At 47.4% G+C, this 13,844-nt stretch overlaps 1 protein-coding gene across 1 annotated transcript in view; it reads left to right on the top strand.

Annotated features, from left to right (window-relative positions):
- The window catches only part of LOC146254211 (unconventional myosin-IXb-like), a 60,716-nt gene that overhangs the window by 12,901 nt on the left and 33,971 nt on the right, over positions 1-13,844 (top strand). Inside the window, 1 exon segment of the mRNA XM_084675432.1 lies at positions 8,541-9,430. Within this exon segment, the coding sequence (XP_084531558.1) occupies positions 8,594-9,430 (837 nt within the window). The 5' untranslated portion in view covers positions 8,541-8,593.

Here is a 13,844-nt window from a genome sequence, read left to right as displayed (position 1 = left end):
TCGCAGTGCAGCGTCATCTACTGTTCTGGTGGTGAATTGTTTTCAACACGCAGAGCCAACGGAGTAGTATAAATTCAACCAGTCCGTCCGACTCCGTCCGACTCCGTGCGTACGTCTGTCCGTTAACAGAGACGCAGAAGTATAAATCGGCCTTAACCCCTTAAGGCCGATTTATACTTCTGCGTTTTTACGCACACGCACACGGGGAACGCCCTCTCCTTCAAGAAACGCCCTCTGCGTGTCTTCGCAGAGCCCTCGCAGAGCTCTGCATGCGCCTCTTGATTTTCCTGACTATCCGTCTGTCCGTGCGTCTTTTTACGATACCCCCTGGCTATGATTGGTCCGTATTGCGTCAGGGGTGGGGGGCGGGGTTGCCGTGACCAACAAGAGAACAGAATTCTTTGACCGCCATTGTTGTACGTTTTTACAACTGTTATTTCAGCTAAACAGTACATGTAAATCAGCATCTGAATTAAAATGTGACGAGAAATGGACAGTGTAGTTGCTGAAAATGTGCTTATTTTATTGATGAAATGGTTCATTTGTAAATTTGCTCCGACTTTTCGATAACCTAGCTAGCATCGCAGTGCAGCGTCATCTACTGTTCTGGCTGTGAATTGCTTTCAGCACGCAGAGCCGTCGGAGTAGTATAAATTCAACCAGTCCGTCCGACTCCGTCCGACTCCGTGCGTGCGTCTGTCCGTTAATGGAGACGCAGAAGTATAAATCGGCCTTTAGCCCTACCCCTAGCTCCAAAAGCGTATTGGGACACCACTAGCTCTCACGGGAACGCGCAAAACAAAGGGGAAGGGGTAAGGGGGAGTATTGGGATTCGGCCTAAAGGCTGATTTATACTTCTGCGTTTTTACGCACACGCACACAGGGAACGCCCTCTCCGTCAAGAAACGCCCTCTGCGTGTCCTTGCAGAGCCCTCGCAGAGCTTTGCGTGTACCTCCTGATTTTCCTGACTATCCGTCTATCCGTGCGTCTTTTTACTGATACCCCTTGGCTGTGATTGGTCCGTATTAAGAACCGCTTGCGTCAGGGGCGGGGTTGCTGTGACCAACAAGAGAACAGAATCCTTTGACCGCCATTTTTGTACGTTTTTACAATTCATATTTTAAGCTAAACATTACATGTAAATCAGCATCTGAATTAAAATGTGACGAGAAATGGGCAGTGTAGTTGCTAAGAATGTGGAGAGTGGGTATACGTACTCACAATATTGATCAAAATACAATTTGTACACACATGAAGCAAAAATCCAATACGCTGGCTAGATGTAGCCTGATCTTATCCACATGGCCACTCGCAATACTCACAAAAAAAGTTTTTGAACATGACTGGTTGTGCAGCCACACAGACGATCAGTTTGTCCTCCGTCTTAAAACTCTGAAAGCTAGAAATGTTTACAATGACCAACGGTTGCTACGTTACAAGAAGCACGAAAACAATCCGGTTGTCCATTGCTCGAGAAAATTGCTCCTAATTTACGTAAATTGAGAATATCTCAACTCGAATCGCTGCACCACGCAACCATTGACATTGAAAATTCTTAGAAAGCATTGCGTCGCTCCCTCACGTTGCGTCACTGTAGTGGTCACGCACTGTTAGCTTGATGATGATGTCACTTAGGGCTGCAACTAACAATTATTTTAAAAATCGATTAATCTGTCAATTCTTTTTTCGATGAATCGGATACAAAAAACAAAAAAGCATTAATTTCCAACCCTTAATGCAAAAACAGAACTGACGGTGCAAATTCACAGTGCAAAAACTCTTCAGAATGTGCACAAACAGGCGCACAATTTTGAAAAGGTTATTAATATTAGTGTGAATTTAATGCTATTTTCAGAGATGAGCAATTTATAGAGTTTTGTTTAAAACTTTATTGAAAATTGAAAGGTTGTGGAAGTAGGCCAGACTTTATTTGAATAATCTGGTGTATATTTACGATTTTTGGACAACATTCTGAAAAAAAATTACATTTGCGAGGATTAAGCTGTTTTCCAAGATTAAAGATTTTTCATCATTTTATTTGAAACTTAATTGAAAAAGAAAAGGCTGTGGAAGTATACCAGACATTGTTAAGATACTCTGGTGTCTGTTTAAGGTTTTATATTCATAAAAATATTATTTTTCAAAATGGTATGGGTAGTTTTCACTCAGTCTCTAACGTGACGTGCAAAGTAGCGTCATCCCAATGTGAGACGAATGCAGAATATGAAAATAACTTCACCTCGGTCAATTAACACACTTTTTCGATGTATTTAGTGTGAAATGCTCCCACACCTTGGATGACTTGGGTCATACTGATTTCTCTGCCTCCAGCCATGTGTTTCAGAACGTTACTCAACAACGTCTCTCCGATGGTCTTTCCTCCGCGCTCAACTTAAAGGGGCAATTGACTGTTTTTGGGGGGTATTTCACACTGTTCCTTAAGGTCTCCAAATAGGGTATGTAACATTGGTTGGGTTGAAAATGGCCCGGGTGCTGTTCTATGCCCACTGACAGATCCTCTGAAATGTTCCCAGGAAAAAACACTAGCTTTTCTCCTTTTATGGTATTCTCATTAATATTTAGATTAGCTGCGCGCTGATTGGTTGGTTTTCAATGAGTGAAGCTGGGGAGCAAAAACGCAACACGGCCAACAGCAGCACTCGCTGAAACACCGAAGTTGTAGACTTGAAATAAAAACGTGCAAATAAATCTATTGTGTCTACACAACACTGTTTTCAACAGATTGACTATATATCATTTGAAATGATAACATTGCTTCAACAACAGACGTGGAAACAAGTAAACTGGAATGACTTGGGTGGGTAGAACGTTAGGCTACAGCTTAGCAACCAAACCATATCCTGATTCTACTCGGCTTCAGTTAGCTAGCTAGCTCTAGATATCTTGCTGAAAAATAACACGACAAAGATCTGGACAAACATGCATCGTGAATTGTAGATTTACATTAGACAGGTTATTTATTTGAATGAAACACAGTCAGGAACATGAATCAACGTAAGCCCCATTGGCAATAAACTAAGCTAAATTATCACACATTCTACCTATGCTCTGCGTTAGCAAGCTAAACTTGTTTACATGCCTACAGTCTAGGTGTTACTACTAGTAACAGTTACTAGCAATGCTACCGTATCCTGTATCAAGCACCTGCCTTTCTCCAGTTCTTTCAAATAGATTATCTAGACAGGCGTTAGCAATAAGCCAGACTGCTGTTCGGTTTTTGGCTATTTTTCAGAAGCTTCCCTTCTAATGCCTACTACAGCTAGTCTAGCTAGAGTCATTTGATGTGTGTAGAAACTTATTTAGCATTCTACCTGGTATGCTATATTATACAGGAAACGTTAGCATTGCTAATAACTGTTAGCACAACATCATACTGTCCTTATAGGCGGTTGCAATGAGCATACGGTCGGAACAGCACCTCTTTCCAGGTTCAGCTTCCTAGCAAATCCTGCTTGCAATTGTCCAAGGTTGTCAAAACTGTCTTGCGTGAAATGTTCAGAGCAAATGAATGATTGAGTGTCGAACTTCGCCGGGATCTTCTCATAAGACAACAGCAGCCATGCCTGTTGAATGTTTGGCTCCTTGGGAAGACTGTGAGTGTTAGCCTTCCCTGTAGGCTACAGCCTGGAACACAGCATTTACGACCGTGGTCCATTTTCAATATCCTTGTTATAATTCAAAACGTTCTTCTTTGTAATTCCTTGTAATTAGCTTACACAGAGCAGCGCGCAGCTAAATTAGTATCGGAGATAGACGCTACCTCGGGCTGGTCTGGATGTAAATTCTGGGGCGTGACAAAGATACAGACCAGAGCCAATAAGAGGGCGATCACCGGCCCTACGTAGGACCGGTAGCTTTGTTGAAAAGCTAGCGTTTTACAGCCAAATTTTTTCTTTTTGAGATTTGAATAGGAAAGAGGTGTCAATGGACTTTGATATTCACGGTATGTTCATTTTACCCACCGAACTGTCGTTATTCAACTATGACAAGGTAAAATCGGTTTTGCAGTCAATTGCCCCTTTAACTTTTTTTTTTTATACTCAAACATGTCCGCAACTTATTGAGTGGTGTAATAATCGCGCAACACAACCCATCAATTATGAAATTAGTTGCCAACGCTTTTAATAATCTATTTGAATCTATTTGTTGTTGCAGCCCTAATGTCACTATCTTAGCTGTGAACAACTGGAAGACAGCTATATTTTAGACCTGTATCTATTAGTCCTACGAGGCATTAAAACACCAGATTACCCAGCATTGGAAATGTGTGGATGTTTACAGAAAGGCCCCAGTTTACAGAAACCTTGTTTACAGAAAACGACTCTAAGGGTAGGCTCTACTGTAGAGCATTCACAGATAGGTAATGAGCCAGTCTTTCTCAATTGGTTGGGGTTTTGGATACATTTTCTGCTTGGCTAATACCACCAATTTAAGAGCTCAATGGACTAAATTCCCAAGTTGCCAGAATAATTGGATTGTGCTGGTTCTGGTGGAGCATCAAAGAGGGGGTGGAGCTTTTTAGTGTCCTTAATACCCCCTCTGTTGTAATCAGCTAAAGACCCCTAGCTTAGCCCTCTACAACCAGACCCTGCTCTTAGCCCTCTACTGCCAGACCCTGCTCTCTTCTCTCAGCTTCCAGAAGGACCTGGCATCTTCCGGAACTTTCCGTGCTGTCTCTCTCTGATTGGCCCTGGCAGAGGTAGCCTGTGTATGGAAGCTGGTTAGGGGGCTGTCAGAGGAAAGGGATAAACTGACAGATAGAAACCAGGCGCATGCATAATGAAGGATAATGATAATGCTGTTTTCTGTGGTCTCAGTTTTTTGCATGCCTGGTTTATGGGGCTCTTTCTGGAGATGTGGTCAACTTGAGCTTCAGTGATGGATGTTCCTTCCCTCCTCTGAAATGTGACCAAAGTGATTCCAGAGGTTGACTAGATGCTAACCCTAACACTGCCTTCTGACCAGGCCTTTCTTCTCCCAGCCTCCTGACTCAGATCATGTATTTCACCATGCATTTGTCTCCTCAGAACAATGGCCTGAATGTTTTAGGAGTTGTACTTGGCTGGCTTCTTTTTAGGCCCGTCTCCCCCCACACCTCCTCTGGAAAAACAAACATGGGTAGTTTGACTGACACCAGTGGTAAGCTATGGCCTGTGTGCTTACAGTTAGGGTTCTGGATCCAGTTACTGTGCTGCTCTGCTGTGTGCCATGCAGTGATTTAGGTCCTTCTCCTGTTTCTGGCCCTCCAGGGGTCCTGAGGCTGGTTACACGACGGGCTACATGAGGGAAGTAGCCTGTCTCCCTGTTGCATCAGGATGAACTGCAGTTGTAGCCTACTGCTAGACCAGGTTCTGGGTCTGTTTTGGGGTAGATGCCATAGCAACAATTTGGTGTTGTCTGCCTGTGTTTAGACAGTATTCTTGACATGTAAGTGCGTACGGTTCAGTCATTGAGGCTAGGCAAGATGGCTACTCTCTATGTTGGTAGACCGTTTGCTTCCATGGGCTACTTGTTATTTCCATTACAACTTGAAGTAGCCTAAACACAGTCCCTCCCTGCCTTTGTGAGTGTCCATCCATATCCATGGGTTAGGTTAGGGTTTCTACACAGGGTTAGGGTTTCTACACAGGGTTAGGGTTTCTACACAGGGTGATCCTCAGAGGGTTAGGTAGGGTTAAGGTTTCTACTAGGGATGGGCATTCGATTAAATTGTCTTCATTGATCGTCGAGAGAATTAACGATTGATTTTCGATTAATCATTAACATTTTTATATTAAAATTCACTATTTATAGGCTATATTAAAATGCAGTGAAAATAGAAAAACACAGCGTGTTTCCGCATTGAGATCTGTAGCTATTACAAGAAGAACAACTTTTTCTGTAACTCCTAGAAGCGGAGCCGACAACTAGAAGCCGGTGCTCAAACACAACTGACCCTCGTGTTTTTTTTCGGCTAATTAACAAAGCTTCATGAAAACCTTTGCCCTCAACAATACTTAAGGGTAGCATATCCATCTCGATAGATTTGCAGATCCATTGAGTAATTTTCTCTGCTCATTGTGCATCCGTGCTAACACCGAGAGCAGGATGCACCGCCACTAACCAGGGTCGGATGGACGTTCTTCAAATGGTAGCTACATCATTTGAGTCATGGAGTTGTATTTATACTCAGCTTTGCAGTGTTGGCAGTGAACAAAGTCATTTTAAGTCAAAATGGTCTCACGCTACACTTCGCTGTGACCTCTTCCATGTTTACTTTTGAAATACATGGAAACTAGCCAGTAACTGAGTAGGCCTGTGGCGTTTTTTCCCCAAACATTGCGTTTGTGTGGTAAAATGTTTAATTGCTGCCACATAGCAAAATCCATTGCATTCCTTCAAGACTCACACTACGCAACAGAACACGCATTTTTTTTATCGATGAAAAAATATGCAATTGACAAAATTCTTAATGATCAACTAATCGATCGTCGATTAATTATGGCCATCCCTAGTTTCTACACAGGGTGTTCCTCAGAGCTTTCAGACTCTGGTTATTCCAAATGTTGGTTACAAAGACATGGTGGATGTTGGAGTGGTTTAGTTCACTTGTCAGGATATCTGCGATATCCTGTAGTCTGCAGCGTGAAAAGCCTGCTCTTGGTTTCCTGCTAATTGGGTATGTCCCTGCGTAGTAGCTACTGGAACATGGCCAGGCTTGAAATGGAATTACCTGTGTCTGGAGAGACAAGTAGGGGTGAAGGGTTGAACCCTCTTCATGGCAGAAGTTATAGATCCTTACTCTTGTGTGTGGGGGGGGGGGGGGGGCTGTGGGGGGGGGCGGCTGTGGGGGGGGGGGGGCTGTGGGGGGGGGGGGGCTGTGGGGGGGGGGGCTGTGGGGGGGGGGCTGTGGGGGGGGGGGGCTGTGGGGGGGGGGGCTGTGGGGGGGGGGGCTGTCATTAAGACCGCTCCTATAGCTGTGTGGGACTTATTATTATTGCTTGTTTGTGTGTGATTGTGTGATTGTTTGATTGTTTGATTGTTTGTGTGTGATTGTTTGATTGTTTGTGTGTGATTGTGTGATTGTGTGATTGTTTGTGTGTGATTGTGTGATTGTTTGTGTGTGATTGTGTGATTGTTTGATTGTTTGTGTGTGATTGTGGTGATTTCTTGGTGACTTGGGATGTCAGTGCTACGCAGCATCATCCTGGTGCTAGCTGAGGTACATCTCCCCCTCTGATTACAGTGATCCTGCTATTCTGTAATACTTCCTGTAATACTTCCTGTATTAGCGAATGCACAGGAAGATGCTGTAAGTGTCCAACAGACCCTTGTTAATCATGACCTGGGGCCTCATGTATAAAAAGCTTGCGTACGCTGGTTTTCACGCACAGTTTGTGATGTATAAAGATTTACTTGACGTAAGAATGTGCGGACCGTCCGTAAAGTCTTGTCTGGCTCTGTAACGTGGCAAATTCTAACTGAAAAGTGGCAAAACTCACCAAACATTACAGAATAAAGTTTCCACTACTACGTTTATGACGTTGACTATTCAATAAAACATAAAAATAAAAGTTTGATCATTAATGTGGATGATCACATCAAAATGCAAAATTGTCGCTAATACCTGATGACAGGCCGCCAAACAGGACACATTTTCTTGCCTCCACAAATCGGTTGTCAGAACCTCAATCTCTCAGTTACCGTATTTCTTCAAATAAACGCAGCGTAGTTAATTTTTGGTGCGGCGTTTATTTGAGGACGGCGTTTATTCGAAGAAATACGGCAATTCAGACAAAGAAATGACCTTAGGAGTGCATTTATAGCCCATCTGCATATTCATTTATGGGAGGAGGCAAGGCTGGGTCAGTGGCTCGTTCACATGCGGTCAATCTGACATTGATTGTGATTTATAAAGGAAAGGTGCGCAGGACCTGGCATACGACTGGTTTTATAAATGTGAATATGTCTGTGCGTAGGTACTTTTCAAGTTTTGGCCGTGCGCCATGTTCTGGTATGAAAGCTGCGCAATCCTTTATACATGAGGCCCCAGAACACTCAAGTTAAGCAGTGTATGCCGTTGAGGCGTCTCAACACTGGAGATATTGTCATCTGACTGTCTTCTCCAGACATCCAGTCAGCTTTCCTCCAGCTTGCGGTGGAGTTGAGGGGTGGTGGTGGTGGAGTTCAAGGTTTGTTGTGTTGAGGTGGTTTCCATGGGGATGATGTTTATGCCATCATCTTCCTTCAGCTTAATCAGAGCTGTGACGTGCAGCTTTGCTCTGCACCACAACCACAACCACAACCCCACGCAGATACACACACACACACAGTTCAAATTACACAGCTGTCAGTAAACCATACCTAGGCTTCCTTCTCTTCTATTGCACTGGGCCAAAGTCACACCTGTCGTCATCTTCATGTGTCATGGGATCTTTTTCACTAATCATTAACGCACACAACGTAGGATCCTTAAGACTTGTATTTTGGTTTCTTTGTCATGGTTCTCCATGTTCTAACATGTGACGTGCCTTCCCAGGTGCTGGGTGGTGAGCGTGTGCGGCATGCAGAGGCCACTCCCCCTGCCTCAGAATGAGTGTACGAGACAGCGGCAAGGCAGCGAGGGAGGATGGACGCTCCTACCTTCTCCAGATCTACCCTCGGCTGGCGGCCCCGTCTGCGGGCTGTTGCAGCCTGCAGGTTCCCAAGGACGCCACGGCCACCGCGGTGGTGCAGGACGCCACTCTGGCCCTGGGTCTGGACCCCGGACGCCTGTACGTGCTGGCCGAGGTGAAGCAGTGTGGCGGGGAGGAGTGGGTGCTGGAGGCAGGGGACCTGCCGGTGCAGAGGGTCCTGCTGTGGCCCCGCAGGGCCCAGGAGCCTCACCCCCCCGGGCAGGGCTTCTACTTCCTGCTCCAGGAGAGGAATAACGACGGCTCCATCTGCTATGTCCACCTGCCGGCCCTGAGCCGTGAGCGTGAGGCTCAGAGGCTGGCGGCCCGCGGCTTCCTGCCGCCACGCCAGGACGACTGTGACGACCTCTGCAACCTCCCCGTCCTCAACGAGGACAGCATCCTGGACAACCTGCGCAACCGCTTCCACAACAAGAAGATCTACACCTACGCTGGCAGCATCCTCATTGCCATCAACCCTTTCAAGTTCTTGCCAATCTACAACCCCAAGTACGTGAAGATGTACGAGAACCACCAGCTGGGCAAGTTAGAGCCGCACATCTTCGCCATCGCGGACGTGTCGTACTATGCCATGCTAAGGACCCGGGTCAACCAGTGCATCGTCATCTCCGGGGAGAGTGGCTCGGGCAAGACCCAGAGCACCAACTTCCTGATCCACTGCCTGACGGCGCTCAGCCAGAAGGGCTATGCCAGCGGGGTGGAGAGAACCATCCTGGGGGCGGGGCCTGTGCTGGAGGTGAGCAGGGAGAAGCCGTGTGTGTGTGTGTGCTTTCGTGTCTGTCCGTGTATTTGAAAATGAGAGAGGCTAGGAGAGATTAAGAGGAGAACTGTGCGTAGAACAGAAAGGATAGGTGTGTTTTCTAGAGGAGAGGGCTGACAAACGGTTCATGTTGTCTTGCGTGCCGTGCACCTCCTAGCCCAGTGGCCGGTGTCTTGGTGTGAAATGTGTGGTATTGTTGATCACTCTTTTTTAGGTCAGATCCTTCCTCTTTTATAAATGACAAACATTCTCCCAAGCATATAGACTCTCCATACAGCCTGTCTATACAGCTACAGTTCAGGTCTATAGTAGACACTCTGGGAGTGTTTGAGGTGGTTTCGGTCCTCTGGGCAGAAGCTGATCTCAGACAGGTTCTCCTCAGAAAGGAGAACTGAGAGGGAGATGGTTGTCACTGTTCCTTGTTGCTCTCCTGCTCCATAGCTACCAAGTCATGTGAGGCTGGAGCAAAAAGGAGGGTTATTTGTTACCTTGAAAACTTGCGCAAGCTTAAACCCTTGAACAACACGGGGAGCCTCCGGCCCGGGTGGAGCCTCCGGCCCGGGAGGAGCCTCCGGCCCGGGTGGAGCCTCTGGCCCGGGTGGGGCCTCCGGCCCGGGTGGAGCCTCTGGCCCGGGTGGGGCCTCCGGCCCAGGTGGAGCCTCTGGCCCGGGTGGGGCCTCCTGCCCAGGTGGAGCCTCTGGCCCGGGTGGGGCCTCCTGCCCAGGTGGAGCCTCCGGCCCGGGTGGAGCCTCCGGCCCGGGTGGGGCCTCCGGCCCAGGTGGAGCCTCTGGCCCGGGTGGGGCCTCCTGCCCGGGTGGAGCCTCCGGCCCGGGAGGAGCCTCCGGCCCGGGTGGAGCCTCTGGCCCGGGTGGGGCCTCCGGCCCAGGTGGAGCCTCTGGCCCGGGTGGGGCCTCCGGCCCAGGTGGAGCCTCTGGCCCAGGTGGGGCCTCCGGCCCAGGTGGAGCCTCTGGCCCGGGTGGAGCCTCTGGCCCGGGTGGGGCCTCCTGCCCAGGTGGAGCCTGCACAACCCTGGGAGGGTGTGGTCGCCATGGTGACTCACCATGCACTCTGTCATCATGCTCAACCACAGATCTCCCTGTTTGGACGAGCCACGCCACTCACATCTGTTGTCATTCTCATGGTTAGATGCCTCAGGGTTGCAATTCACGTTTCAATACGTTTTTAAATGTCAGCTTCAATAACATCTTATGTTTGTTTTTGCTTCATGTAGTTTTTGCTTCATGTAGTTGACAAGCGCTTCACTGTACGACCTCTTTCTCCTTCACACACCCAGATGATTGTTGCACTTCAAGCTGCTTGTTCTGAAGAGTTTGGACTGTGTCTTCAGGTTTATTCAACTTCATGCAGCGCCAGCGGCGCAGTATTCACTTAAAGCAGTGAATGCTGTGTGTGGTGGCGTCTCTCTCCATGGCCTCAGGCTTCCTCCCTGGTCATGTGATCATCACTTCCTGTAGATGTCATCAGGCAGGCAGGCAGGGATCACAGGAGCAGGTCTGCTGTCAGGTCTGAGCTTCTCACATTCTCATACACACACACACACACACACACACACTCCTTAACACACACACACACACACTCCCTAACACACACACACTCCCTTACACACACACACACCACACACTCATGCACAAATAAGCATACACGCACATACACAAGCATGAACACCTCCGCAAAGATGAAGAAATACATGTGAGCTGCAGAAAGCTTGTAGGGGAATGAGGAGTTGGCATGTTTGGTGTTGGGAAACGAGAGGCTGCAGCTGGAGTCTGGCAGCTCACATCAGGGCTTCATTCCTCAGTAATGTGTCTAAAAATAACAGTCAGCAAAGCCTCATGAGGAAAGTAATTTATTGGAAGTGAAACTTTCAAACAAGTATTAGTCCCTGAGACCCAGTAGGATTCTTAAAGGGATAGTTCACTGAAAGAAGGCTCTGAAAGGGATAGTTCAGTCAAAGAAGGCTCCTACAAGAACGATCAGACCCCTCCCATATACCATCTAGGCAAAGATAATGTATAAAAACTGTCTCGCGAACTGGCCCCCCCAAAAATGTGTACCTTCTGATTATTTAGACTGGAATGAGCATCACACCTGCAGTATTACTGAGGCAACAGCACACCTGCAGTATTACTGAGGCAGCATCAGACCTGCAGTGTTACTGAGGCAACATCACACCTGCAGTATTACTGAAGCAGCATCACACCTGCAGTGTTACTGAGGCAGCATCACACCTGCAGTATTACTGAAGCAGCAGCACACCTGCAGTGTTACTGAGGCAGCATCACACCTGCAGTGTTACTGAAGCAGCAGCACACCTGCAGTGTTACTGAGGCAGCATCACACCTGCAGTGTTACTGAGGCAGCAGCACACCTGCAGTGTTACTGAGGCAGCATCACACCTGCAGTGTTACTGAAGCAACATCACACCTGCAGTGTTACTGAGGCAGCATCACACCTGCAGTATTACTGAAGCAGCATCACACCTGCAGTGTTACTGAGGCAGCATCACACCTGCAGTATTACTGAAGCAGCAGCACACCTGCAGTGTTACTGAGGCAGCATCACACCTGCAGTGTTACTGAGGCAGCATCACACCTGCAGTGTTACTGAGGCAACAGCACACCTGCAGTGTTACTGAGGCAGCAGCACACCTGCAGTGTTACTGAGGCAGCATCACACCTGCAGTGTTACTGAAGCAGCAGCACACCTGCAGTGTTACTGAGGCAGCAGCACACCTGCAGTGTTAGGCAGCATCAGACCCCCCCCCCTCCCCCAGTCAGCACTGTTTGGCAGTCAGTCTACCTATCCCAGAGTGCAGTGCTTCCCCAGGCCTGTGGTGTGACCAGCAGACTGAGGCAGGCCTGTAATCACCAGAGGGGCTGTCTCTGCAGGGCTCAGCCCACAGCCAGGGCCTCCACCCAGGCTTCCTGAAAAGCCCCTCCCCCCTGGAACTGTGGAGGACTTATGGAGGGACTCAGACTAACATGAAATGCAGTTTTACAGAAGGAATAGTTCCTCTTATGTGGGTGGCAGTCATTTTTTAAATGACATTCCTTTTGAAGTCAGTATTGCTCTGCAGGTCAAACTACTATGTAAATCATTTTTTCTTATGTTTTGGGATGTTCATTGGTTTTCTTATTTGTTGTAGTCCAGTCCACCTCTGAGTGGTTAAAAGTTAAGGCTGGCTAGCTGTGAGGAGGTTCCAGGAGAGAACAGTCGGGTGGCTGAGCGGTTAGAGAATTGGGCTAGTAATCAGAAGGTCACTGGTTTGATTCCCGGCCGTGCCAAATGACGTTGTGTCCTTGGGCAAGGTACTTCACCCTACTTGCCTCAGGGAGAATGTCCCTGTACTTACTGTAAGTCGCTCTGGATAAGAGCGTCTGCTAAATGACAAAAAAAAAAAAAAAAAAAAAATGGTGAGGAGCTTCCAGGAGAGAACATGGTGAGGATGTTCCAGGCAGTTCTGTGGCTGGATTGACAGATGTCCACTTACTGCTCTCATTCTGTTCTCGAGATGAAACGTAAAAACACTCAACAGCAATGTTAGGGTAGAGATAATCAGATACAAGCAGTTTCCCATATGTCGCAATAGTTTAGTATTACTATTGTCCTGCATTGTGGGATTGATGTCTACAAAAGAGTCGAGCTGAAAGCTGCACTATGCTCCTCAGAACCGGTCCTACTGGTTCGTCTGTACTTCAACTGTGTTTTGTTTTCAGCCTTCTTCAGCTCCTCCTCTTACAGAGATGTGTGTCGACTGTTGGCGGTCTTACTGTTGTTTTTGGTCTTTTATTGTGGATTCGTGTTTCAGTGGCCGTGCTGGAGAACCGAGTTCAGAGGTGTCAAAGGTGAGAAGTCACCTGGGGTCAGTGCTGAGTTTAACGGTGAGGTGATACCATAGCTTAGTTACCAGTGAATCATCTAAACCTCTGGTTACCTGATTAGCCGTCCTCAAACTGTTTTGACTGCAGCAGTTTGCTCCTAACGAGAGAGTAGAACCATGTCTTGGTCTGTGCTGGTCATGTTAGTTGCTGTTCAGATGCGGTGTAGCAGGCAGGCTTTGTTCTGGTGTGTTTCTGCTCACCAGCCCTCTGCTGGCCAAGCTGCCACACTGCATCTGGACCAGGACTCAGGATGACATCATTATGGATCAAATAGCATAGTGTGGTTACATGACTCAGAGAGCTGGATCAGTACTCACCCCACCACCACAACTACCCTCTCCTGCCCCTCAATTGTCCTGCCTAGTCTGCCATGACAGTCATCCATTTTGAGATTCAATGCTCTTAATATAGATTGCATATCCTGTTAAAATGAATCATCCTTTTTTTGTGATCCCCAGCTAGATTAGCAGAGTAAATGTTAACAGCGT

Source organism: Hypomesus nipponensis, chromosome 16 (genome assembly GCF_054491055.1).
Source record: "Hypomesus nipponensis isolate SF chromosome 16, ASM5449105v1, whole genome shotgun sequence".
NCBI classification, from domain to species: Eukaryota; Metazoa; Chordata; class Actinopteri; order Osmeriformes; family Osmeridae; genus Hypomesus; species Hypomesus nipponensis.
This window is presented reverse-complemented; position numbering and strand designations above follow the sequence as displayed.